The sequence below is a fragment of the Drosophila persimilis genome, unplaced genomic scaffold (genome assembly GCF_003286085.1).
Source record: "Drosophila persimilis strain 14011-0111.01,24,50 unplaced genomic scaffold, DperRS2 tig00000191-arrow-pilon, whole genome shotgun sequence".
Classification (NCBI taxonomy): Eukaryota; Metazoa; Arthropoda; class Insecta; order Diptera; family Drosophilidae; genus Drosophila; species Drosophila persimilis.
Genome location: NW_020825298.1, coordinates 6,287,206 through 6,314,015, shown reverse-complemented (window position 1 = coordinate 6,314,015; position 26,810 = coordinate 6,287,206). Strand labels below are relative to the sequence as shown.

The window sequence follows — 26,810 nt, the reverse complement described above, 5'->3', positions numbered from 1 at the left end:
TTTTAACAAAATACAATTTCAATACAATTCAAACTTTCTAACACAGACATAGACACACACACACACACACACACACACACAAAGGCACAGAAGAGGAGCAAACCAGGCGTGTCAGAGAGGGATAGAGAGATAAAGTAGTGGCAGCCCCCCACCCCCCCTCTTAACCGCAGCGCCAGCGCCCATGCCCAGGCCTTCGTCCATCATCCACAACCCACAACCCCTTTCAAAACCCCCCACCCACCCCCCATGAACCCCAGCCGAACCGTGCGAATATGAAACTAAAACTTCCTCTACTCATTTCCTGTCCAGGTCCGGAGGTCCCGTTCCCCAATCCGGCCACCGCATCGCCTGCTGCTGATGGTCGAGGGGCAGGACTGGGCGGGTAGAGGGGATACAGTGGGGGGGGGGACATGGCAAAAACTATCTCGCCCGACTGTCTCGCCAGTTTTCAGTTGCGTTCTAAATTCATACATTCATTACCATCGCATTTCATTCACACCCAACGCCCGACCCATCAGCCCAACCGTCCTCTCATCACCCCCCGACCAAGCCCCAACCCCCCAACCCCCATCCGCAATGAAGTTAAATACAATCGTTGGTCCGTAAACAAAGCAAGGCCCACTGTACTACTGGGACGAGTGGAGGAGGGGCTGGGTGGGAGGGGGGGATGGGAGAGTAGTTCGCTGCTCATAAAGTAATAAATTGTACCGTAAATAGTGCGGCGCAAGTGTTCGATGGAAGGATGGATGGAGAGATGGATAGATAGATGGATGGTTGAATGGTTGAATGGATGGATGGTTGGATGGATAGCAGGAAGGGACTGTCGACAGAAGGATGCTAGAGCGAAGCGGAACGGAGGAACTCCTCCTGACTGAAGCAATTCATCTCAACTCTTGAGCTGTTCCCCTTTTCTGTTTGCAGAGCAGCTGGACTCGACCGCAAAAGGAAACTCGGAAACTATTTATGCACTGAAAAATCAATTGATTTTAATAGTTTAGAGATATCATAGAGAACTATCCGTATAGGAATGGATTTCAGCCAGTTTTCTTGTAGTGTAAACCCCTGGCGATGCTTCCACCATTCCATATAAAGATTAGCTCCCCCTCAGCTCCATGGAAATCCTGAGATCATATCAAGCCTTGCGCCAAAGAAATGCTGAAACGCCGGCTACTGAAAGGAGCTTCCTGCCAGCCCCCACCCACTCTCCACACCTACGAGTATCAGCCAAGAAAATCCCCCGAAAACCCTTCTCTCTCTCGCTCGCCTTCGAAGCGGCAAAAAGTTCCCATCCCTTTGGCCAGACACGATTCCTAATCCCCGGCAACGTTAACCACATACGACCACATCGTTCATCATTGGCCCTGTGCGTGTGTGCTGACACTGCCCCAGGGGGGGGGCAGAGAGGGTATATGTGTGTGTGTGTGAGAGTGTGTGTGGGGCTGGGGTGACTATTGGCATCAGGCTGCAGCCTGTACTAATGAATTACGCAATCTAAAACTATGTACATTTAATTCAAATTCACAAAACTGTACGCCAAACTAACCGAAACGAATGCCATATACGGACGGATACGGTCACACACACACACACACACACACACACACACACACACACACAGAGAGAGAGAGGCAGGCACATATGTATGCGGACAGGACACACACGGCCACGACCATAAACCCACCCGACAAACTTTTTTGCTGCCTCTGCCAGCGTCGCTGCCCACTGCGCTGGGATGATGCTGCTGTATATTTTGGAATAATTCAAAGCGAATACATTTCGGGGGTTTCCCCGCTGCGCCCAGTCCACCCCCCTCCACCATCAAAAACCTCGCCCAAAAACTCGAACATCCATCTTCTCTCCAACCCCATCAGGCAGCGGCCTAAGCATCGCCCATCGCCCATTGCCCATTGCCCCATTGCCATTCCATTACCGACACCATTGGCGTCAACGTCAGCATCCATCGCACATGTCCTTGCAATTGTTCTTGCCCACAGTGCGCCCCTCTCCCCTGCCCCCCTGCCCCCCTGCTGACCCTTCTCTACCTCTCTCTCTCTCTCTGTGGAACACTCCAACTCTCTCCACCATCTGGGGCAAACACGAGAACGAAAGCGTGCGCAAAAAGCAACAACAGAAAGAGGATGAAGGACTTGTCTCGTTTCGGTGGTCGCAGCATTTGATACACTTTCAAAGAGTACCCAAGGACTGTGATGAGTAAGGGCCATACATAGGCTCGCAAAGGCCACTCTAGCTCTTGTATGAGCCAGGAGGCAGGCAACGAATGAGAGTATTTATATGGTATTTGGTAGATAATATATGAAAAATACCTATAGGAGGGCTTTTATCGAATTTTAAAGCATTATTTATAAAGAATAGAAGCAGAAAAGTGGTTCGCTTAAGCCTGGTCTTATGAGCAATTGTTGCTTTGACGATATATGTGGGTAGATATGGTAATATATAGCTATGCCATGGCAGATCCCATTCCTAAGCTTCAAAGTTCATTCGTTCTTTGAAACTATAGGACTATAGGACGATGCAGAATAGGAATTCAATCTGAAAAACTCAATGACTATGCGACAGACTTCGGCATTGCCAAGCCCAAGTACTAAGGTACTTTCTTGGCTCCCTTTCAAACGATACCTTCCTCTGTAAAGGGTATAACAACGGCAATAGAATGGAGAAGAGCAACAGCAGAGGCAACAGCAACACCAACAAGCAGTTATATTCCCATATAATATTCGTACACACTTTGCAAACATGTTTGTCGATGATGTATTATACAAAATGCCCATAAAAAGGCCCGCATGAGCGAGACGGCGCGACAGGACCCATGAACAGACACGGACACACACACACACACACACCCAAAAAAAAAAGGGAAAGGGAAGAAAGCTGTGTGTGTCTCTCTATGGCATGTGTGTGTGTGCTAGAATGAGAGCATCCGATGGCGTAATCATCGTTTGTCTCTCTATGCTGCCTCGCTCTCTATTTGTGTGTGTGTGTGTGGGGGTATGTGTGTGTGTGTGTGTGTGCGAGGGCCACTAAATCGAAATGCCAAAATGCCCATTTCTATTCCAGAGTTGGGCCCCGCATAAGCGATACAGACATTTCGTTTTTTGGGGGGGTAATACATCAAACTAGCCGCATCAATAGCACGCACACACAAACACGGATACATACACACACATAGAAGGGTCTGTGTGCAACAACGAGGACAACGAAAAACAATAGCCAAAGTTAATAAGTGTGTGTGTGTGCTCGAGAGAGTATATGGAAAAAGAGTAAAATACTTCATGCAGAACCGAGCCAAAAAACCGAATCGAATAGAACAGAACAGAGCAGAGAAGCGGAGGAGCAAAACAGAAGACGACAGCAGACAACACGAAGAGGAGTAGGAGTAGGGAGGGGGAGGGGCACAAAAAGTTCTTGCCACCAAAAGTAAAGGAGATAATCTTGGCCAGGAGACGAAGAGCGAACTGCTTGCCAAGAGCCAACAACATCCAAGACCCCAACCCAAGCCCCCAACCCCCCTTCGTCGGCAAGGGGGGCACCTCCTGAACTCCGTTCTAATGACCGCCAAGATAGAATGACATTTGGGGCTGTCAGCTTTCATTGTTGGTCCGTTCTTGTATTGTGTTTGCATGTGTGTGTGCGAGAACGTGTGTGTGTGTGTGTGTTTGTGTGTGTGTGAGGGTATGGAGTGAAGAAAACTTTAAGTACACAGTGCCCAAGGAGTCGGGTTTTAAACCGGGCAAATGGACAGTGGTTCGAGGCAGGCAACATTTTGTCGAAGGGTTAAAGTAGTCTCAGGTTTATGGCCCTTGAAAGATAAGCTTAACAGGGAGTTAACTAACTAAGGAAGGCTATTCGAACTGAGTTAAGGATATTTAGATATACTCCTCCTTTGATGGGAAATTGGGAAAGCAATTGGATATATCTGAAGCTCCCAAATCCTTAGGGAAGTATGGAGAATATTCTTGTGAAAATTGACAAACATTTAAGATTATTAAACATTATTTATGATCCAATAATAGTTAGGCTTTACCTTCCTAACGAAGGGCCTTTCGTATGTATATTTATCAAAGATATAGTACATCCAATTCCAAGGGATTCCATAGTTCGAGTTATAGTTTCTTCCCCTTCTGACCTCCACTGTGGCACAACTGAGGTTCTTCCTTAAACCTAAAGTGTGGGGTGTAACCATTTCCTTGGCTTTCCGCACCACTGTGCCCCGTTGCGGGCCCCTTGTGCCCATGGGGAAGATGGCAAAAGGCTACATTTCGGCAATAAGACGCCTTCGGTCCAGGCACAATCACCACGAAACCAAGCAGCACAGGCCCAGGGACACCAAAGGCCCAGCCGCCAGACCCCAACTCAGACGCAGACAGTGGCTGTGGCGGTGTCGGAGGGCTGAGGACTGAGGGCTGAGGGCAGAAGCAACTGCGGTCCAAGTACGTGAAAATTGATAGATGAGTTATGGGTGAGGCTGTGGGGTGGGGTGGGGGGCTGTGTAGAGAAGAAGGCGAAGGGTTCACATGCATATGTCCTTACACGCACACACACACAGGGCCAGAGCGAGAGAGAGAGAGAGAGACAGCTCTCCCACCCCCCTCTACCCACAAGTGTAGTTGATTCTGTCTGTCTGTATGTATGTGTGCTCGTGTGTGTGTTTGTATGTCCTGCAGTTAAGTTTAGCAAGTGGCAATGAGTCCGAAGACGTTCTTCTTCCAACGTCCGTCCACAGCTGTCTGTCTGTGTGTGGGTGTTTGCTGTCTAACTGTGTGTGTGTGTGTGTGTGTCTTGGGTTCATGTGTGTGTGGCAAAGCATTTTTCAACGTTTGCCTTGGCAGCCGGGGGCATTAAAAGTTTTCGTATTTATTTTGTAGTCGGTTAACAATATTCCTTTTCTGTGCCCCCCCCCCCACCACCACCCACCACCCACCTAACCCTGTCCGTTCTGGTCCCACGACCCACTCATGGCGCACACACACAGACACATACACACCGACACCGACACGTAAGAGTTGTGTAATTGTATGCGTGCGTTTTGTTTGCGGACGTGGTCGTGGATGTCTTGGACGTCTTGCGGCACAAACACACACACATGTGGCAGAGATAGATAATACATACATACATATGTACGAGTACATGGACTTGGAGGATGCTTGGATGGGTGTGTGCGTGAGTGCGGGTCGAGCTGAAAACTTTTATGTGTAATACATCAATTGCAAAAAGATAGCCAAATGCTGTTAACTTTATATACAACTCATACATACATGCATGCCTTTCTCTCTCTCTATCTTACACTCTATGTGTGTGTGTGTGGGTGTTTGTGTGTGGGTGTTTGTGTGTGGGTGTACACTTGGCCAAGGACCCGGAGTTACTTACGCCCGGCCAAACTCCTCATGTGGCGCAAGTAAAAGATACATTTATTATGTGCGAAGAGCGATGAACACAAGCGATTTATCCTTTTTAACTTTTCTCTCTCTCTCTCTCTCTCTTCGCTTCTCTCTCTGCTTTCCACTATCTTGGTGCATGTGTGTGTGTCCCGACTGGACCACCCACATCTGGGGCCGTGACTAATTTATGGCCTCCAACCAGCAGCTCTCCAAGAGCGGCCTTTCCACCCATCGTTTAAGCCCAGGCTAATTTCGATTTTTGGTTGCAAGTGCCCGCAAAAGTAGGCAGCACTTTTTGTGCTCGCACACTAGGGCCTCCGACAGTCGCGGGCAGCATATTAGCAGGGCTTGCAACAATTAAAAATGTGTTAAAAGTACATTAGGAATGGCAATTGTACCCCCGAGGAGGACATTTTAATATGGTTTCTGAATACAAGGAGAGCTTACCTGGCGGCTAAGGCCTTCGGGGTAGGGGGATATCCTGCGCCTCAGTGCCGTACTATATCTTTTTGGAGTGCATCCTTCTTCAGTGGAGCACTAGAGAGAGAGATTCCAAGAGATCTTTTAGTCAAAAAAGGATTTAATTCAGCCAGATGATCCCCTTGTCTAAATAATACCTTAAAGTATCTTAAACATAATCGGATACAAATATGTGTCCCCCTGTCCACCCCCTGGCCCACCATTGACCGCTGGAGTCCATATGCTGTTAGAGATTAGATATGTCAGAAATCCTTTCAATCGCTCAACGTTCTGTACATATTAAAAACACGTTCGAGAGATGCCAAAAGTTTTCTCATTTCAAAAGTTAAAAAAACAACAAACAAAACAAACAAACAGCATTATCGTTGCGGGGCCATCATCAACATTCGTCACAGGCCAACGAGCTGGACCCAGGGCCCAGGAGCCAGGACCTAAACCTGGTCCGACATCTGCGTCCCCACATACCCCTCCCCACTCCCCTGTCTATGTACACAGACAAAAAGTTGTGCTCGATCTTGGCATGTGTCCGCCTTGAATATGCATTTGGCGGCACTTACAGTTTTCGGCGAGGGGGTGGGGGAGGGGGGGCGGTGGGGCGTTGGGTCGATGTCGCACTCGATGTCGATGTCGATGTCAATGCTGATGTCGGTAGTGCCGGGTAGTAGTCCGCCTTCGACTGCCAGTTCATATATCACTCGGTGTCGGCCCCACCCAGCCCTCTGCCTGCCTCCCCCTCCCCCCCTGTCGTCACACATGTGCTCAACGGCAATTTCGCTTTCAATTTCAAATGCTATCTATGAGGGAATGCGAATGCGAATCCGAGATGCGAAGACGCCCACACAAAGCCCCAAGAAAAGAAAAGCAAGCAAGTGGAAAAGAAAAAAGAAAAGAAAAGAGAACAAGCAAACTTGTTTGCAAAGTTTAAACAACATTTCGTTTGGCTTTTGCCAGGCCGTACGTGGCCGGGCACCCCCACCCCCACCCCAGCACGAAAAAAGGACAAAACTTTGCCATTTTTTTGGCAAACTGTTTTGGTGGCATTTACTTATAAGATAAACAAATGCAGAGATGGATTGTCCTGACATCTGGGCAGCGTCTCGAATCTAAAGTGGGTTTTCCAGCGATAAATCTTAGCCCATACCCCGATCCTGAAAAGCTAATTAACTGCGGCCCCCAGCCCCCCCACCCCAGGGCTGCGTATCTAATGAATTCGGTCAACGATTTTTACGACACTCTCATATGAAATCGAGAAACGGCTGGGACGCACGGGACGGACGGAGTAATTCACTTTATCCATAATTCAATCACAACTATTTCGCGGGGCCAGAGAGATCGTAAAACTGCAGAGACCCAGCGAGAACCAGAGACCCTGCCTGCAGGACGCCGCCAATTGGCTGGGATTAATTTTTGTGGCTGTCAGATGCTCGAGAAGTACACTGAGAGGAAAGGCTAGAAAGAACAAGCGAAAATGTTGTGCTGGAAGGAAGATCTGAAATGCCAAGGACCCATAATCTATTCTATTCCGAAAAGTAAGAATACAAATATGGAAAAATCCTAACATTTCTTTGGGAGGATATCTGCCTTTATAGGAATGAGCTGCCCACATAGAGACGTCTCTTTCCCCTCATAGCTTTTGCCTCAAGTCCTCGAGGTTTCCTCCCTCTCTGAGGACTACTTCCTGGTGTTCCCTCTCTCTGGACTCCTTCCTGATTTTCCCCCAGTGTATGCGAGATTTCGCATCTATTTACCCGTTTTATTGCAAAAATTCGTTGATAAACTTGCGCGCAAATAAAACGGACCATAAAAATTAATAAAAACCCAATGTCCGGCCGAGGCTTTATAGTTTTATTATCGGCCAAAAGATGTCCGATTTGGCCTCTCAAAAATTCAAAAGCAACCAACATTTTGTGCTGAGTGAGCAGTGCTCGTAAAAGCCGGACTCTAGCCACCCCATCGAAAAATAACCATTTTCCTCCCCGCAAACAAGAAAAAAACTTATTAAGTAATAAATTCCAATAAGAACAAAGGCCCTGCCGCCTCTCCCCGACAAAATTACAAGAGAAAATATGCATAACAGCAATAACAATAGCAATAATAATAATAAGCGAGGTGATAACGATCGCAAGACATCGGGAAATGACCGTTAAACACACCTACGACGCACCCTCCTTTCGGGGGCGTGCAACCCTTTGACCCCACGGACAGAGACAAAGCGCCTTTGGGAGAGATATATGTATGTTTGCTGCCAGAGCCAGAGCCATAATAATATCAATGGGCCAGGCCCATTGACGGGAGTGATTTATATAGAAAAATTCATTATTTGCCGGCACCCCAGCCCCCTCCCCCTTCGAGTATATCCTGGGCATCGGGAGAGTTCATTTACGAAATGCAAAACGAGTCCAGTCCGGGCTGGGGGCAGGACTGCTTCGATATAATGGCCCCTTGGCGCGAAAGGAAATGTTACCCGAGACGCTTTATCTTTAATAAAGCTAATTCCTATTGCCGCTAACAGGCCAGCGACATGCGAGTCCGCAACGCGGATTGGGTTTGGATTTGCAGCCAGACCAGACCACCACCAGGCCGTGGTCCTTTCTGCTCTGCTCCCCGAGACTGATTGCCGTCGCGCTCCGATTGAATGCTCCGCTCCGCTCAGGTAATTGATGTGGGTGCGGAGGTGCAGATACAAGGATATACGGATGTCAGTCGATGGCTGGAACGTCTTGCATAACCCAAAGGTGAATTGGCACAGAAAACTCCCTCGCATGCGTCCATAATTGATGGGCCAGTGGCAGGGCCTCACCAAGCCCACGTCTCAACACACCCAGGAATATCTGGAGACTAGCTGATTATGAAATAAAAGGCAATTTTCGAACCAAGAATTAGCTGGAGAAATGATTCCATAATACCATTTTTTTGTATGCACCTTCCACGTTTAGAAAATGAGGCCTGTAGGCCTGGAAAAGTAGATCACTTTCTCATACTGGGATTTCGCAAAATAACACCAAAATCTTTTTAAAAAATTCAAAAACCCGCGACTTGGTGACTGCCTACTTTTATAATTTTCACACGGCATCTGCAACGCGTTTGTCCTTCAAAATTGGTGGATTAAAAACATAATTGTACCAACTTTCCTAGGATTTTTGATTCGTATGGATAGAGTGGCTATATCTGCAGATTCTTTTGTTGTTTCTGTGAAAAATTGTTCCTTGAAAGGAAGGATATGAGCCCTCTCCTCCTCTCAGCTTGGGTTTCATTTTCTTTGTGATTTCCAAAAATAGTTCATATGGGTGCATAATTATTTGCAAAATTGGTTTATGCATTTTATATCTCATTAATTATGCACAGCCACAGATGACGAGGGGAGAGGGGCAACCAGAGCGGTGGAGACGCACCAAAATGGTTACGAAATTACGCACAGACCAACGCACACGGCCACCTCGACCTCCACCTCGAGCCCCAGCCAAAGGCCGAGGAGATCCTGCAAAGCCCTTTCCCTACACGTGTCCCTACGACCCCCCCGTGTGTGTGTGTGGAGAACGCATCGCATCTTTCGAGAAGCAGCCATACAAAAAATGCACTTGCTAAGGGGGAAATCTTACGCCTGATTTGATCCGGGGCCATACAAACACACAAAGACACAATGTCCTCGGCAGCGGTTGTCCCTGTTGTTCTTGTGGCTGTCATTTGCAGGCAGGCAGGCAGGACACACACACACTCGGATACTCGGTTACTCGGTTTGCATCCTTTCGGTTTCCTCAAATGTGACAAATTCGAGATGTGCTTGGCTAGTCAAAGGAGATCGCCAGGCCAGCCCAGCCCAGAACTGGCTGCGTCTGGCCTGGCCTGGCCTGTCCTGTCCTGTCCTGTCCTGTCCCATCCTGAATGGGTCCTAGCCCTACTACTGTCCTGGGCTGTCGTGTCCTGTCCCATCCACTGCACTTGAGTTTCGGCCAATCGACGAGGACCTCAGGATGCTCACTGAAGAAAACTGTGATGCGACCATGCATGTTTTATGTGCATCTAACTATATCCGAAACCCCGTGCGAAAGACAGAGCCGGCTATACACATGGCAATGGATGGACAGGACTCAGTAGAGGCGGAGGGAGGGAGGGCCCTATTGCATATTGTATTTTCAATTTTATTCGATTGCATTTTATTGTATTTTTCACTTGATATATATTTATGCATCGGAATTGTTTGGTTTGCCTTCTCCCTTGAGTTGTCACGCACAAAGCCAGAACTAAATTGTTTAATTTGATTTCAGTTTTTGGGGTCGCCTTGCGTCATGCATGACCCGCACCCATAAACACCCATAAACACCCATGGACACCCAACACCCCGCCTATGCAAATCTCTGGCCATCCAACAAAATGACTCAATATTTTTGGGGCCGCAGGGGCTGTGCCTTGGTCTAGGTCCTGGGCCTTGGCAATTTTCTATACATTAAATTGCGTTTTATTTTTCAATATTTATTATTATCGAATATTGAAACGGAATCAGAATGGAAATGGAAGTGGAAGTGGAAATGGGAGCGTGGAGTGCGAGTGCCAGAGTGCCACAGTGCACAAGATGGATCTGCTTTCGAGGCCAGGTGTGTTCTTGCACGCCACATGGCTATACTATACAGACACCAGCCGCATATAGAATATATAGAATATGGAATATAGTCCCGTCCAAACCGGCAATGGTTCTGTGGCACGCGATACGCCAGGCCCTTCCTCCACTCCTTGCCATGCATCCAATAGTCCACCATTCCACAAATCCACCCTTTCTGCATGGATTCTACTTTTGCGGCGCATTAATACCCGTACAGTGCGTTTCAGCGGCATAGGGTAGATACAAATTTGAGGATTAAACGATCACTGCTTAAGCTTCTTGAATTTTGAGTTTTTTTAGGGGTGATATCGAATAATATTAGGTTATTAGGGGGAAAATCCACTGCACACTCGCTTACCAACACTGGAGCGCTCACCCCGGGCTCACTCGCTGTCCTTGCTCACGCAGATATGAGTAAAGTATCGGAAACAACGATCCCAAGCGTTCTTTATAGTATAGGGAGCTATATCCTTGAATTTTCGATGGGTTGTATTCAATAAACGATAAATAATGAACTCTATATATTGACTGGTATTTCTACTTCCATCTCCCATGCATGTCTTTGGGTCTTATAGTTTTATCCACGCACTGTACTCCCTTTAGCTCTAAGAAACACGAACTATATGGAGCTGAATACTACTCCCAGATAAAAGAGTCCCCCATTTGTGAGTTTCACTGCAAAACCGATTAAATAGATTGTGAATAAAACCTATGATTTCTGTTTTCCTAGATTATTTGCACTCTTTTGTACTATATTTGAATAATTATTTTGCCTGCCTGCCTGCCTGCCTCGTACTATATCTGTTATATCATACTTAAACTTTAATATTCCATAAGATATATCTATAAACCTTCTGTAATTGGCTCAAACAATCAACCAACAATCAATCAATCAAGAAAAAACAATTGGCTAAAACCTCGACGATCCGTGTGTGTGTTCCGCCGCAGGCAATCCTAACTGTAAGAACTGAATGTTTCCATAACGAATTGGCACTCTAAGAAAATGTTGAAAACCTGAAAAATCTCTCGAAAATTGGCACCAGAAAATTGGAATTACGAAATCTGTAGAGGAGGTTTGATTCAGTTCTGCTGTTCTGTTGTTGTTGCTGCTGCCGCCGAAGAATCTATCTCCCAGATACACACACACTCTTTCCCCCTCCCCAGTCCTCCTCCCACCACTGTACATCAAAATTTGAAGGAGGAGCAGAAATCGAACTGAGAGAAAAAGATATCCTTTAGCTTGCTTCTGATTTTTGATTTCACATTGACTTCCTCCCGACTTTCTCCCCCACGTGCTGGACACTAACGACCTGTCGACCATCGCAGGCACATTCCTGAATGCCAAGAACAGCATCAAGCAGGAGACCGTCGATCCGGAGGCGGAGGAGGAGCCACAGCCGCAGCCGCACGAGGCGCATGCCGCGGACCGTCGCCCGGGGGCCAGCAAGCTGGCGAAGATCATGCAGAGGCCGCAGCTGTCGCAGCTGTTCGCAGAGCAGCGGAGGAGCCACCAGTCGCACCATCAGCACCACCATCCGACGCACCACCACCACCAGCACAATCCTCACCAGCACCACAACCACAACAACAACAACAATAATAATTCCAATACGAATCACAACAAGAGGAAAAGGAACCGCTCGGCCAACTCCTCGCCCACGCCCTCGGCACGGTCCTGGAACGACAGCGAGGAGGAGCACGATCCGGAGGAGAACCTCCTCCATGCCGGCAGCAACCTGAACCAGAACCAGAACAACCACACCAACAACGACGACGAGGACGACCGCTCGTCGTCGGCCTCCTCGGCCATATCGCTGACCATGAAGCGGACGCGGCAGTCCAGCGAGTCCACCCTCTATCAGACCCTGCTCCTGAAGCAGGAGCAGCAGCAGCAGCTCCAGCACTCCCGTCACGAGGCAGCCCAGCAGCAGCAGCAACACCAACAGCAGCAGCAGCAATATCTGGACGAGCTGCAACAGTCCGTGTCCGTGTCGCACCAGCAGCAGCTGACCGCCAATCTGTTCATGGCCCGCACCATTGCCCTCAGCCGATCCCGGGACTTTCCCGAACTTTTCCAGAACACCTCGGCGGCGGCCGTGGCAGCCGCTGCTGCAGCAGCAGCCAGTGCCACAGCCGCCTCGGCGGCCACAGTCAGTCCGGGAAATGGCAATGGGTCCGGACAGGGACAGGGACCCGGACTGGGACCGGGACCAGGACCTGTGCCCGGCCCCGGACCCGGGCCAGTGCCGGGCACCAGCACGGCGGGAAGCGGGCCAAACAGCAGCAGCAGCAGCAACTATATGCTGCCCTGTCCGTTGTGCGAGACGCCGCTGGAGCAGCGCGTCTTCAGGCAGCACCTGGACCGGCACTACCCGCGCGACAGTCCCGTGTGTCCGGTGATCGAGTGCGGACGGCGCTTCGCCCATCCGAACTCCGTGCGGAACCACATGCGGATCAAGCACACCCTCCAGTGGGCCAAGATGAAGGCCATGCGCTCGTCGGGCGGTCCCTTCGCCGGCGGCCCGGACTTCAAATGAAACTGCGAGGCGGCGCCAGCCCTGTAATACTCCGTATCCGTACTCGTACTCGTACTCCCCGTAAAGCTTTCTAGGTTGCTGCTTTCAGTCACTCAATGGCGACAATAAATCGAATCTAGCTCTAACACCCAATCTCGAGACACACTCGCATCTATCGTAGATAGCCAAAAGTAGTCCAAGTGCAAGTCAAAGGCGACGGTCGACATCCACTGATTCCGTAACTAATTTGCGAGCGCACTGGGTCCTTTCCTATAGGCCAACTACTGGCCCAGGGCTCAGTGCCGCTGCCCAAACAGTCAGCCATCCGCAGTTCCTTCCTTCTTCCAGCACACCAAAAGGCGTTCAATCAGTTTCCATTTAAAATCTATTCACTTATGGGATCATTGTTCGACAAAAGGAATGATCTTTAGAAGGTTTCAATTTGTCTGAAGAAACAGAAACAGAAACAGAGGATAATAATGGAATGGTTTCAATCAGTTTAAATCTCCTTGTAGTCACCCATTTGCCATTCTAATTCGGAATCACTCGAAGGAAGGAAAAACAGCAGAAGGATGATGAGCTTTAGATGGACTGTAGATTCCAGAGAAGCCTCTTAGCCGACAGTGGAGGATCGATCGATCGCTTTTGGGTTAGGATACTTACAACAATTATTACGTTCCTATATTCAATATAGTACTATATATATATGAAAAATGCAGACAACTAAAGCTCTGATATGTTTGCCCTTGAATAAACAACTTTGAATTGATTTACAGGGCCAGATTGTGTAGAATAAAACGCCAGTAAACTCCAGTAAAATATGTGCAGTATTATGATTAAAACCAATACCAAAAAAAACCCAATTAAAGAACACACACAACCAGAAATATAATAATATTAATTGATAGAATTACATAAGCAGACATATTAAGACGTATTAAGCCATAGAGAGGTTGGAGAAACTATGTAGATAATGAGCTAAAACCAAGCAAACCACAAAATTATATATACGATATATGAAAAACGATGAAGTAGTTATTATGAATATTGATACTGAAACAAAATAGAATGTGCCTGCATAATATATTTTTAGCCAAACAAAAACAAACAACAAAAAAACGAAGGAAATAAGAAAAACTAAACGTAAAGGATTTGTATTAGAGAAAAGTTCAAAATTGATGGATGATTTGTTTGGATATCTTTTGTGTTTGATTTTGATTTTGATTTGATTCCATTCGATTGGCGGCCGGCTTTAAGTACTAAATACAGAAGAGCAGATGGAAAACATACGTAAAAAGGTTCCTATAATGTTAATCAAAAAAAAAAAACTAAAACCGAAAACCAAAAACCGAAACTTGAGCAAAACTAGCCCAAGAAATCGATCAACTTTGAGGCTCGATTAAACATATAAGTTCCATTTCGAAGCGGACAATTTTACAATTGTAGTTTATAAAGCATATAGAAAAAAGACGAGAAAACCACACAGATCCGATCCGATCGGATCGGATGGTATGTGATTCGTATGCCATTTTAGTTTGCAAATTATTTGAGAGTGTGGATGATGAAATGTATCTGGTACGAGTATCTGCCACATGTGTGGCGGTGTGTGGAGGCGGCCGACTATGAGAAGATGTGTTTTCGGAGATGGCAAATATATTTTGGTGAACAATAAAGAGCAAACGAAGACGAGCCGACTTTTCATTGAACTCTAAGTGAAGCCCTTACCGAGTGAATCGAATCATCTAATATTCATCATCCATTTTCTTCTCTGCAGTGTCCCGAAGATCCCTGGAGATGCGCGTCCGTGCCACCGATCCCCGTCCCTGCCCGAAATGCGGCAAGATCTACCGCTCGGCCCACACCCTGCGCACCCATCTGGAGGACAAGCACACCGTCTGCCCCGGCTACCGGTGCGTCCTGTGCGGCACTGTGGCCAAGTCCCGCAACTCGCTGCACTCGCACATGTCGCGCCAGCATCGGGGCATCTCCACCAAGGACCTGCCCGTGCTGCCGATGCCCAGCCCCTTCGATCCGGACCTCGCCTCGCGGCTCCTGGCCAAGGCCGGGGTCAAGATATCGCCCGCTGAGCTGCGCGCCCGAGCCTCGCCCACCGGCGGCAGTGGCAGCAGCGGCGGCGGTGGTGGTGGCGGAGGAGGCGGCGGTGGCAGTGGCGGGGCCAAGCTGGATCTGAGCAACGCCAGCGGCGGACCACTGGACGATGGCGAGGACTCCGACGAGGACCCCGAGGACCTGACCGTGGGCAACGGCCTGTACGGCATGGGTGGCAGCAACAGCGACCTCAGTCGCTACCACGAGAGTCTCCTGAGCAACTTCGGGCACGCCAACACCACCATCTCGCGGATGCGAAACGAGGCTGCCGCGGCAGCGGCCACAGCGGCTGCTTTGGGCCAGCCCAAGGATCTGGGCGTGCAGATCCCCACCAGCAATGCTGCGGGCCAGTCCCTGCTGGACACCTACCTGCAGTTCATCACGGAGAACACGTTCGGTGAGTTTTGGAGCAGAGCTCTTGCCATCAGGCGACTCTTTTCTAACAAGAATCTTCTTTTTTCCGCATTCCAGGCATGGGCATGTCCCAGGAACAGGCTGCAGCAGCGGCTCTGCGGGCCAAGATGGCGCAACTGAATGCCATGGGTCACAGTCTGGAGAACCTGCCGCCTGGCCTGCTGCCCGGACAATTCGATCTGAGCAAGCTGGCCGCCGGTAACCCCGCCTTTGGCCAGAGCGGACCGGGCCTGTCGATAGAACCGATTCTGCGCCACGACCAGGATCCAGCCCAGGGCCCACTGGCGCTGAACTCTGGCGGCCGGATGCACGGGCATGACTTGGACGATGCGGACAATGATGGGGAGATGCGGAGAGAGGGCTCAGAGCCCATGGATCTGGGCCTGGACAACAATCAGTCGGGCAGCAACAACGAGGTGGCCAACTCGGATGTTGAGGAGAACTACTCCGAGGACGAGGGCGTGCACAACACATAAGGGAGCAGCAGCAGGAGTGTCAGAGTGTCATTGCATCAACAGTTGTATACCGAATACCCATGGAACATATGTAACGAGTAGCCTTATCCACATGTATACCAGTTTATGTGTACAATACGATACAAATACGATACAATACGATAGAGATACGGACCTAGGACTAGGAAAAATCATATTTGTGCCGCTGCCAGAGCTGGCCTAGTAGAATTCAATGTTGTGCTTTTAAACTACCCATACATATATACTATATAATGTATGTATAAATATACACATGTACCTGTTGTGTATACAATTGATGAAGGGGATGGATATCCCCGAAACGAGCCCTGACAGGAGAAAGCTAAACCCCTAGAGTACCCTTTTAGTCGTAAGATAGATTTCACATTGAAAGCGAAGAACCAGCCTGTAAATACATACAAAAACACCTATGCCCCCATCCCTCAGAACCGATCCGTCGCATTTAAAGTATGTTAGTATCCGACAGAGGAACTCAAATGTTTATTCAGATGTGCCATGCATGCCACAGCTAGAATCCGAGTATGCCTACCTATGATATAAGCATACGATAATAGCCTTCCAAGTTCCAAGTCTAGCCTAGCCACTCCATTGATTCACAGTGCTTACCATATCTCAGGAACACTATCTCGCGGACAAAGCCAGCATCAACCGAACTACCTCAGCAGACCTCAGCAGACGAATGAGTTTTGTGTGCTGTGTGCGTGTAATCCTCGAAATACCTTAGACTTCCATGAGTTGTGACTGGTCCTGTCCCCGTCCTGTCTATATCCGTACTCTTTATACAATATATAGAAAACTCCAGGGCCCCAGGAAACTTGCCAATATTGAACAGAATAGGTTAAGGATCTGCAATGGATCAGAATATATACATACATACGTGACAAAGTGAATGTTAATTTATATACAACTACTTATACGGTATACAGTGCACATTTAGCATAGAGACACACACACACACACAGAAACCCTGTACTGTACTTACCCAGACAATGGATAGGATTTGTCAGAGAATTAAATACCTCAGCCTCAGCATACTCAGCACTCGATCAGACCACACACCACACCGAACAGGGGTGAACCAGTATCTCCGCCGTTTGAAGAGAGAGTCATACGATACTTAAGGAATACTAGAAATTAGTTAGTTTATGTGGAAGCACTGCAAGCAAGAGACATACCCGTAGATAGATGTAAGTACTACTCGTAAGTAGTGCCCGTTGCCGTTGCCGTGGCCGTGGCTGCGTTTCCTGTATGTATTTAGTTCGAATATGCCTCAGTTATATCCTAGGTTTATGGTTAGTTTCAATCGAAGATGAGCACAGACAGACTCTACAAGAGTCGCAACCACTTGCCTTATGACCAACATATGTGTTACTTTAGTAATTTTCTACCTCAATTAATTTAAATGTAATTTACTTGGATATTTATTTGTAAGTTCGCAATGGCCGTCGCATTTCATTTGAAGTAGCCCGTCTTATTTCAATCATTCAATTAAGAGTGGCGTACCCCCAACGTAGCCTAACGTAACGATACAACAACAGATTGGAGAATACCTAAAAAATATACCTATACAAAATGTTATGAATAAAGAAGAGCCCAAGTACATGCGAGTATGTTTAATTTCTTGATTTATCCCCTGATCGTTTTATGCTTTCGGTTCGTTAGACACTTCTCCTTTCTTGTCTCTCTCGACGCAGGGAGAGTGCAATAGATCGCATTTCCCTAGGCTTGAAATGCATTCAAGGCTAATGCAATTCGGTTAAGACTTTAGTTTAAAAGCAATTAGTTAAAAGTCGTTACATAAGCAATATAAGTAGACATCCATGTGCTTAGAAAGTTATAAATATTTATTGAAATTACAATAAAGCCGCGTTATGAAGAACAATGTTTATGGTGTTTCTATATGTTCTATCTGCACATTTGCTGGGGGTTCCTTTCTTCGATTCAGGTACATTTGATGCAAAGATCTTTTTTTTTTTTTAATAAAAGTAAGTAATTCCACAGGTCCACAATTGCCTGTTGCTTCATCAGCACAGAAGTACACAAATAATGAGGTATTAAAGACGAATTCTTTTAGAATTCTTAAATTATAAAGGACCGTATAGATTTAGATTAGTACAGAAATATGCAGTAGGCAGCGCAGCTGTGTATTCGATACATGTCCACCTTGCAACACTAAACTTAATGACAAGTACATAAATACATTTAAAATACTCCGAAAAATATTGAAAGTTTTGACTTCTCACATGGAATAAATAATTGGAAATAAACGATTTGATCTTGGTACGGGCATAGAGAACTAAAGGTTATATACAACTAAACTATGATGTTATAGCGACTTATTTGGCTGTAGAGGCTGCCTCGTAGTCAGCGATTTTAGCGCGCAGTTCAACCACCTCATCCTTGCGCATCTTGAGCACTCGTTTAGCGTACTCGTATTTCTCGTTCATGGCTGATATTTCCTTCTTGTACGCCTCACATTGGGTCTGGAAGGATGCATAGTATGATGGATGATTTCTTGTTAATAATAAGCAAAGCAATACGTACCTTAAGCGCATTGATTTGGCCTGCTGTAAGGGAGGTCAGGTTGGAGGTGTCGCAATTTTCGTTTTGCTTTAGTCTCTGTTCCAAATCTTGGATCATAGAGTAGCGGAAGCGGCACAGTTTAAGTGCGTCTTGATACTTTAGGTTTGTCTTCTCCAGGACCTTCTCCAAGTCAGACTCTGTCTGTGTATCCACCGAGATCATCGCAGGGGTTATTCTGCATGCTTGGCCTTGGACTGATGCTGATGCCGCTGCAGTCATGTCATTGACCTTCATAGTGAGATCTTGATTCTTCAGCTTAAGACGCTTCAGTTCGGCACGTGCTTTTTCCTGTTCTTCCAATAGTCGTTTTTGTAGCTGGGCATTCTCGTCTTTCAGAGGATGGTTTTTGAGCTCAATGTTTAATGCTGTCACCTGGCTCTCCCGTATAAAAAGGTCTCGCTGGCAGTCCTGCAGCTTTTGGTTGAGCTCAACACAGTTGCAGTTATTGTCTGAGATTGTGAGCATTATTAATTCAGGTTCCATGATTTATGTTCTGAAAATATCTCTGACTTACCCACGGGATCCGTCATGGTTCCCCAATCGCGCACGTTGTTCCAGTAAGACTGCCTGCGACGCTCATCGTGTACGCTTAGCCGTCGGTTCTTACGCCAGTCGGACTCAAAGCTTATCGATTTCTACACAATATTGAATGCTTGGCATTAGATTCTACATTTAAATGGTTTTATCTCAAGCTTACTCTTGGTGCAGAGGGCGACGTGCTGGACGCATTGGACTCAAAGGACACATTGCTGGCGTTGGCTTTGAGTCCTTGAAGGGTAGTCAAGTCACCCTGTAGCTTCTCCACAATATCATTCAGAGTGCACACCTTTTCTTCTAGGTTGCGTTTATCCTCCAAAAGACTCGACGCAGTAGCCTGTACGCGTTCCCTTTCAGTGCGATAATCAGTCTCATTGGTTTTCTGAAATACCCATCCATTAGTTCATTTCAAGGGAATGAAAGTGTCATAATCGCTTACCATTGTTGTGCGAAGCGTTTCGCATTCTTTGGTCAGTGTCGCCACTGACTTGCGAGACTGCTCATCTTTCTGGTGCATTTCCAAACATTTTTGTTTGGCTACTTCGAGAGCCAATTTCTGCTGAGATAAGGAATTCTGTAAGGCGTCCCATGCTGCATCCTTTTCCTTGACTTGAGCTACTGACTGACGAGCCTCCTCCACTTCCTGCCGCATTTCCAAGCATTTCTTATTGGTTTCAGCGAGAGTTTGTTCTTGCTGGGCTGCACTAATACGCAAAGAATCACGTTCCGCCTCAATGGTTTTCTGGAAAGACACATCGATGAGAATAAGTAAAGAAGATTGAGAGGCGTGTATTTTTCTCTTACCAGTGCCGTTTGCAGACTTTCACACTCTTTGGTCAGTGCCGCCACGGACTGGCGAGCCTCCTCCAATTCCTGCCGCATTTCCAAGCATTTGCCATTGGCTTCTTGGAGAGCCTGTGTCTGCTGAGACAAGGAACCCTGGAAGGTCTGACAGAGTGCATCTTTTTCCTTGAGTTGAGCAACTAACTGGAGACTCTCCTTAATTTCCTGTTGCAGTTCGAGGCATTTCTTATCGGTCTCTGCAAGGATTTGTTCTTGCTGGGCCGCAGAATTGCGCAAGGAATCGCGTTCCGTCTCAGTTGTTTTCTGGAAAGACACACATCGATGAGAATAAGTAATGAAGATTGAGAGGCGTGTATTTTTCTCTTACCAGCGCCGTTTGCAGACTTTCACACTCTTTGGTCAGTGCCGCCACGGACTGGCGAGCCTCCTCCAATTCCTGCCGCATTTCCAAGCATTTGCCATTGGCTTCTTGGAGAGCCTGTGTCTTCTGAGACAAGGAATCCTGAAGGGTCTCACAAACTGCTTCCTTTTCCTGGAGTTGAGCTACTAACTGGCGACTTTCCTCAATTTTCTGACGAAGTTCGAGGCATTGCTTATCGGATTCTGCAAGGACTTGTTCTTGCTGGGCCAAAGCGGAATTCTGAAAAATCATTGATCAAAAAAGGTAAGGATAATGGGGATATATTCATCGCTTACTAGAGATGATCGCAGGGTTTCGCATTCATTTTTTAGTTCCTCCACGGACATGCGGGCCTCCTTCACTTCCTGCCGCATTTCCAAGCATTTGACATTGGCTTCTTCGAGAGCCTTATTCTGCCGAGACAACGAATCCTGGAAGGCCTCACATGCTGCATCCTTTTCCTTTAGTTGACCCACCAGCTGGACATTGGATTCCTCCAGTTTCGAGTAGGCATCGCGCAGAGAACAACACATTTGTTGCTCCTCTTCCAGCATACTTTGGAGGTTTCTGGCATTTTTCATTGCCACTTCTAGGTCTTGACTGCACGACTCCAGCTTCGTTTTGCTCTCTTGCAGGGACTCCAGCTTCAGCTGCAGCTCGTTCTTTGAACTCTTCAGCACTGCCACCTCCTGTTGGAAATATTCTGCCTGACTAGAAATCTTGGTCTCCATTAGCTGCATCTGAAGCTTCAGAAGAGACTCCTGTGCTGTCGCAGAGTCCATCACTTCGAAGGCGCCGATCAGTTCCGATCGAAGTGTTTCGATTTCAACGGTTCGATCGCTTTGCTCTTTCTGGGAACTGTTGAGCTCGCACTGTAGGTTCTCTACTTGCTCTCTTAGCGTAATGTTAACCCCAGTGGCCTCGGACAAGCACTCTTGCAACCTCTGATGCTGAGAGAGTAGGTCTTCAAAGCTGAGAGCCTTCTTTTGGGCCCTCTGTAGCTCTTCATTGAGATCACTGTTCTTCGAGCTGAAAGTCTCAAGTTTGTCGAGTAGTTCAGCCTTCTCGAAGGCTGTCTGCTTGCTCAGGGTTTCCAGTTCTCGCTCCATTAGTTGAATCTTCTCCAAAGTGCTCGCATGCTGCGATTCCGCCTCTTTGATCTCGGAGTGCAGAGCCATCTTCTCCTCCTTCAGCTTATCCAGGTCAGCTTGGATTTTAGAAATCTGCTGTTCGTAGTCCAAAATATGCTCCTCGCATCTGTCTTTAAGCTCTTGATTCCTCTGCTTTTCGACGGCTATCAGCTCATCCAGCTGTACGGATGAGCTGCGGTCGTGGGCGTTCATCTGCGATTGTAGTTCCTCCACCAATTCCTGGCTCTTCGCGCAAAGCGACTCAAGTTCGAGCTTCTCCTGCCTCAGCTGATCTAAGACCAAATTATGCTCTATCCTGATGTCCTCCAGCTCTGCCTGGTGTTGAGCAGCAGCCTTGGCTTGGTCTGCCACGAGACTGGCCACGTTCTGTTCGTAGCGTTCCTTGCCCTCCTCCCACTCCGCGTTGTATTTGCGGAAGTTGGCGCGATATTCGTTCTCGCTCTGCTCTATTTTATCGAGATATTCCAGCTTAAGGGCGTTCAGTTCATCTATCTTCGTTTGTTCAATGGCCTCAATCGAATCCCTGGCAGTCTTTAGGTCTTCCTCAAGAGTCTCGATGCGATCTCCGGCACTCTTCAGATCTTCTTGAACAGTCTTGGTGTGGTCTCCGGCACTCTTCAGATCTTCTTGTAGAGTCTCGATGCGATCTCTGGCACTCTTTAGGTCTTCTTGAAGAGTCTCGATGCGATCTCTGGCACTCTTTAAGTCTTCTTCAACAGTCTGGATGTCTCCATTTTTCTGCAGCAAACGCTCCTGCATCTCCGACAGGGACTCTTCAGCCTTAGTGCTGCGTTCGACGAGCTTCGCATTGGTTTCCTGTAGCTGGTCGATGCGTTGGACGTCGTCTGCCAACTTCTCTGCTTGTCGTTCCAGGAGCTGCTGCTTCTGGCTGGCATTCGATTGGAGCTCCACCTGCTTCACCTCCATGGACATGCAGCGCTCATTCAGCTCGTCGATTTCCGTACGCAGCTGATCGATATGGTTGTCCTTTTGCTGCAACTGCAACAGTTGTATCTCCACTCGGCCTTGGAGCTCGGCGACTTTGTCCTTCAGCTCGGAAAGGGATGTCTTGAGGGCAGCTATCTCGGATGCCTCCTGGTCTGGCAGCAACAAGGGGGATGTGCTGCCGGGCAGGGTATCGTCGCCATGGGATAACATGAGACTCTCGCTCAGTGTGTTCTCCTTCACCTTCTCCTGCAGCTCCTCACAGACGATGGTTATCTCGGCATTCTGCTTCTCTAGGGACTCGATCTGTCGCTGGTAGGACTCAACCTTGTTGACGATCACCGACTTCTCCAGGAGAGCCGACTCCAGGTCGGTCATCTGTTCGCGCATCTCGTTAATAGTTCCCTCCGTGACATCGATCAGCATATTCTTCTCCGCAATCTCCATCTCCAGCCGAGCAATGTGGTCGAGCAGACGTCTCTTCTCCACCTCTTCTTCCCCTGGCGCTGACTCTTGGGTGAGTCTGATAATCTGGAACCTGTGCTGTCGCAGCACGCCCTTCAGGCACACCTCATCGGCTGTATTATCATCGAGCGGGTGAGAGACGGTGTGTATGTCTGTAGCTGACTCGAGGCAAAGCTTCAGGCCGGGCACATTCTGCTCATGAATCTTAGTGGCCCTGAAGAGGCGACTGCTGCCCGAGCGATGCTGCAGCTCTATCTCGTGCAGCGAATCTGACAGCCGAGCAAACTTCTCCAAAAATCCGCTGTCTGCGTCGGAATCAAGATCACTGCACTCGGTGCCAACGCCTGAGCTCTTCATGGACTCGATGTCGCAGCTGGGCATCGACCGCTGCAGCTTAAGTTCCTCACGCAGAGCGCTGACCTCGTTCTGTAGGACATCGCATTCCTCCACACTGTCCATTAGCTGGTTCGACATGCAATTGTACTCTTCCTGCATCTCCGCAAGGCTCGTCTGGACATTCGCCAGCTCTGCCTTGAGCTGATCGCTCTGGGCCTTGAACTGTTCCGCAAGGGTCTCGGGACTGGGAGCTTCCAAGAGCAGACGCTGCGCCTCCTCCACTCGCTCCCTCAGAGTGACAATCTCGGCCTGCAGTCTGGTGTTGTCTGCCTCCAGCAGCAGAACCTGCTCTTCGGAAGCACTCGACGTTCGCCTCAGATCCTCGTACTCCTGCTGCAGCTGCTGGTACTTCTGATGGAGTAAATTATAGTCTGCCTCCATGGCCTCAATGGCCTGCTGCTGGCTCTGCAAATTCTGCTCCAGACTATCGTACTTTCCCTGCAGAATAGCCATGTCGCCATGGGCTGTGGATATTTGGGTATTGAGGCGCTCGCAGTCCTGCGTCTTCTGGGTAAAGGCCACCTGAACGTTCTTCAGCTTTGTATCGGCATCGGCCAAGAGGCTGTCAAATTCCAGACATTTGGTGCAGATTCTCTCGGGGCTTGACTCCAGCTCGGGGCAAATGGAGCGCATTAGCTCCTCCTTGCTGTTGCGCAGGACATCGCGGGAGATTTCATCGAGAGTTTTCTGCAGATTTTCGATGGCCAAATCCTTTTCCGACAGAGCCGACAGTAGATCGGTCTCTCGAAGCTTTGATTTGGTTTTGTGGGACTGGTACTCGAATTCCAAACTCACAGCTTCACGATTCTCCACCTCCAGCTTCTGAATGGTCTCCTTCAAGGCCTTCAGCTGCTCCTCGTACTCTGTGTTCTTGGCATTGACTGCCTCTATCTCGGCCTGCAGGGCTTCGCAACTAAAAACAAGACAAGTAAAATAGTTTAAAAAATCCTCTCGACGAGCTATGTATTTTAATGTCTTCAGGATATGAAATGTGATTGATGTCAATTCTTAGTGACGGGGGTGGGGACTATTTTTCCTGATTATTTCTATGCCAATTGCAGTGTCTGATTGTCAATTATATTTTCTATTCCTGTGGGACTCACCGCTGGGCATTCTTTTGGCTCTCTGACTCTAGCTCATCGCGCTGGGCTGTCACCTCGGACAACTTCTCTGCCAGAGCCTGGGACTTTTCCCAGTCCCCTTCGAACTGCTTCTCTAACGAGGTGAACATTTGCAGCTCCAAGCGATCGATTTTCGTTTTCTCCACCAAGCTATCTCACATGAGAAAATGTGTAATGCGACGACGATGTGAGGTGACAATGAATGAGGTGTGGTGTGGTGTGTGTGTGTGTGTGTGTGTGTGTGTGTGTGTGTGTGTGTGTGCATGCAGGGGGTGACGTGTGTGGTTACATCGTTGTGGAAAGAATTCAAAAACTACTTACCTTGAAACTCCCACATTGGGCGTGAGAGAGAGCTCAGCTCTGCTAAGCTCCTTCGTCCTCAAAACATCCGAGGGCCTCAGACCAAAGTCGATGAGCTCGGCTGGGCTGAATTCCTCTTCACTAGTGCCAATGTCCAGCGACTTCATGATATTAATGGTCTTGGGACCGTTGTCGGCGCGGTGGCTGATGTGCGAGTTGGGAAAGAACACCGGCTTCGGCAGATGGGAAAGCTTCGATTGTCGATGGTCCTGTTTGGGCTCTGGCGGTCCGCAATGCAGCGGTGTGGGGATGGCACTCTCTGGAATCGAGGTGGCAGGGCACCATGTACGGCGGCGATTCTTAAACCGCTTGTCGTTTAGCGAGTTGCTAGTGATGATCTTAAGCATGTCGTTCTGGATGCGGTTCTCAAGCTGCTTCACCTTTAGCTGGCTCTCGTTCTTGCGCTGCTCCTCGGCCAGGCGGTCCTTGAGCTCCTTGATCTCCCGCTCCAGCCGCTTCATCATTGTTGCATCGGAGACCATCTCGTTGACCTCGGGCTTGATGCGGATCTTCTTGGCGCGCATAGCGAAATTGATTGTCGATAGCGACTCCTCTACAATCGAGGGTTTGATGGTGCATATGATGGACGTGAAGGCGTTGCCTCCTAGCGAAGCCTGCAGTATCCGCGTCAATTTGGAGTCGCGGAAGCTTATGAACTTATTGTCCAAGTTTTCGGACAGATTCATGATCACGTTGCTGAGGAACAGAAGACTCTTGTTGATGTGGCTCCCCTCCTTGAGGCGAGTCCCGCTCGCACCTGTTTGCCCGGCCCGCTCAGAACCGGCCAAGTCCACCAAATTCAAGACACTCTGAATGACGGCATCGTCCACAGTGCGATCGCTTTTGCGCGATTCGATGATCTGGAATTTCAGGGAGATCAATTGCTGAGATCAGGGGAGCAGAAGATCTGACTAGCAGCTGAACTTACGATGCGAAAGATGGCATGGGAGCGACTGGAGCGCTCGTTCATGTTGGTTTCGCCCACAGTGCGCTCCTTGTTGCCCATGCTGAGGAACCGCAGCAGATCCGACTCGCTGGTTATGATGCACTCCTCGCAATTCACATTCACAATGCCATTGCCGGCCTCGTGTATCTTGAGGTCCTGGTTCTTCTTGTTCAGCAGATCGTAGACTTTCTCGTTGTAGATCTCAATGTAGCCCACTCTAAGCAAATACTCGCGATCGTTGTCGTTGGCTATCTGCTTGAAGATCTCCTTAGCAGCAAGAACCATTACGCCCGGGTTCTCCCTGTCGCCCATCATTGTGTACGTTTTGCCTAGAGGGAGTTCGTGCGTGAGTGTGTGTGCGGCATATGCATATGCATATGCGGAGATGTATAAATACCTGATGACGTCTGGCCGTAGGCAAAAATAGTACCATTGAAGCCCTGCATGCAGGCATGGACAATGTGCTTGGCCATGCGGTCAAACACCTCCTGGTTATTTCCATTCTGATCAAACACATAGTCTACAAATAGGACACGCGCATAAGAAACTGTGCGATCTATGATTTCTCTATGATTTCCTCACTCACCGAAGACACACGGATCAGTTTGGTTGTCGATAAGGCGTATGGAGCGGGACTCCTTCACTTCCCACACCGATGCATTGCCGGCTTCGCAGGGGCGCACCTTGATGCACACCTGAATTGAACTCTTTGCAGACATTCTCTGGCTTATTTCGAATTTTTATCACATTAAACATTCACAAATCAGTTGACTATTCACATAAAAAGACACTTTTCAATGAAACTTCTAGATCAAAATTGTTTAGCAAAATTTTGCATGGCGTACGTACAGTTAAATTCGAACAAATGCAGACCGCCGAATTACCGACCAAATATACGGTCTGACCTGAAAAAATTTACCGAAATATGCCGTTTCATTTTCTAAATATACCGCAAATATACCGATGAAAAAACGAACTTAGCCCACCTAAGCCCCCTCTATTTAAACTACTTGTGGTATTGGGTGGAAAATATACTGAAAATATGTCAAAATATATACTTACAAAAAACCACGATAAATAAATACATAGCAGACTT

General features: G+C 48.1%; 2 protein-coding genes across 3 annotated transcripts in view; one reads left to right on the top strand and one right to left on the bottom strand.

Annotated features, from left to right (window-relative positions):
• LOC6589736 (protein abrupt) overlaps positions 1 to 16,434 on the top strand; it is a 52,461-nt gene extending 36,027 nt beyond the window's left edge. Inside the window, exons 8-9 of the mRNA XM_002015104.2 lie at positions 14,764 to 15,495; positions 15,570 to 16,434. Coding sequence (XP_002015140.1) covers positions 14,764 to 15,495; positions 15,570 to 15,988 — 1,151 coding nt within the window. The 3' untranslated portion in view covers positions 15,989 to 16,434. The remainder of the gene's footprint in view (positions 1 to 14,763; positions 15,496 to 15,569) is intronic.
• Positions 16,435 to 17,829: 1,395 nt separating this feature from the next.
• LOC6589737 (kinesin-like protein KIN-7O) lies at positions 17,830 to 26,448 on the bottom strand. 2 transcript variants are annotated; one of them, XM_002015105.2, is made up of 13 exons: positions 26,301 to 26,448; positions 26,112 to 26,234; positions 25,697 to 26,043; positions 24,730 to 25,628; positions 24,391 to 24,558; positions 20,627 to 24,200; positions 20,298 to 20,570; positions 19,931 to 20,233; positions 19,566 to 19,868; positions 19,287 to 19,508; positions 19,104 to 19,224; positions 18,551 to 19,038; positions 17,830 to 18,489 (listed from the first exon to the last, which is right to left on the bottom strand). In XM_002015105.2, exons 1-13 carry the CDS (start codon positions 26,431 to 26,433, stop codon positions 18,343 to 18,345), a joined length of 7,101 nt encoding a protein of 2,366 aa, XP_002015141.1. In that variant the 5' UTR covers positions 26,434 to 26,448; the 3' UTR covers positions 17,830 to 18,342. The 2 variants fall into 2 exon arrangements, with proteins under 2 accessions (XP_002015141.1, XP_026843894.1); XM_026988093.1 differs by lacking the exon at positions 24,391 to 24,558.
• Positions 26,449 to 26,810: the final 362 nt, after the last annotated feature.

Bases quoted from the DNA above. Each gene is read 5' to 3' on its own strand.
- LOC6589737 (XM_002015105.2), bottom strand. From the start codon at position 26,433: ATGTCTGCAAAGAGTTCAATTCAGGTGTGCATCAAGGTGCGCCCCTGC. The intron at 24,201-24,390 runs GTGAGTCCCACA...TCTTGTTTTTAG, and splicing joins AGCCAAAAGAATGCCCAGCG to TTGCGAAGCCCTGCAGGCCG. The intron at 19,509-19,565 runs GTAAGCGATTAT...TGGGTATTTCAG, and splicing joins AAACGCTTCGCACAACAATG to AAAACCAATGAGACTGATTA.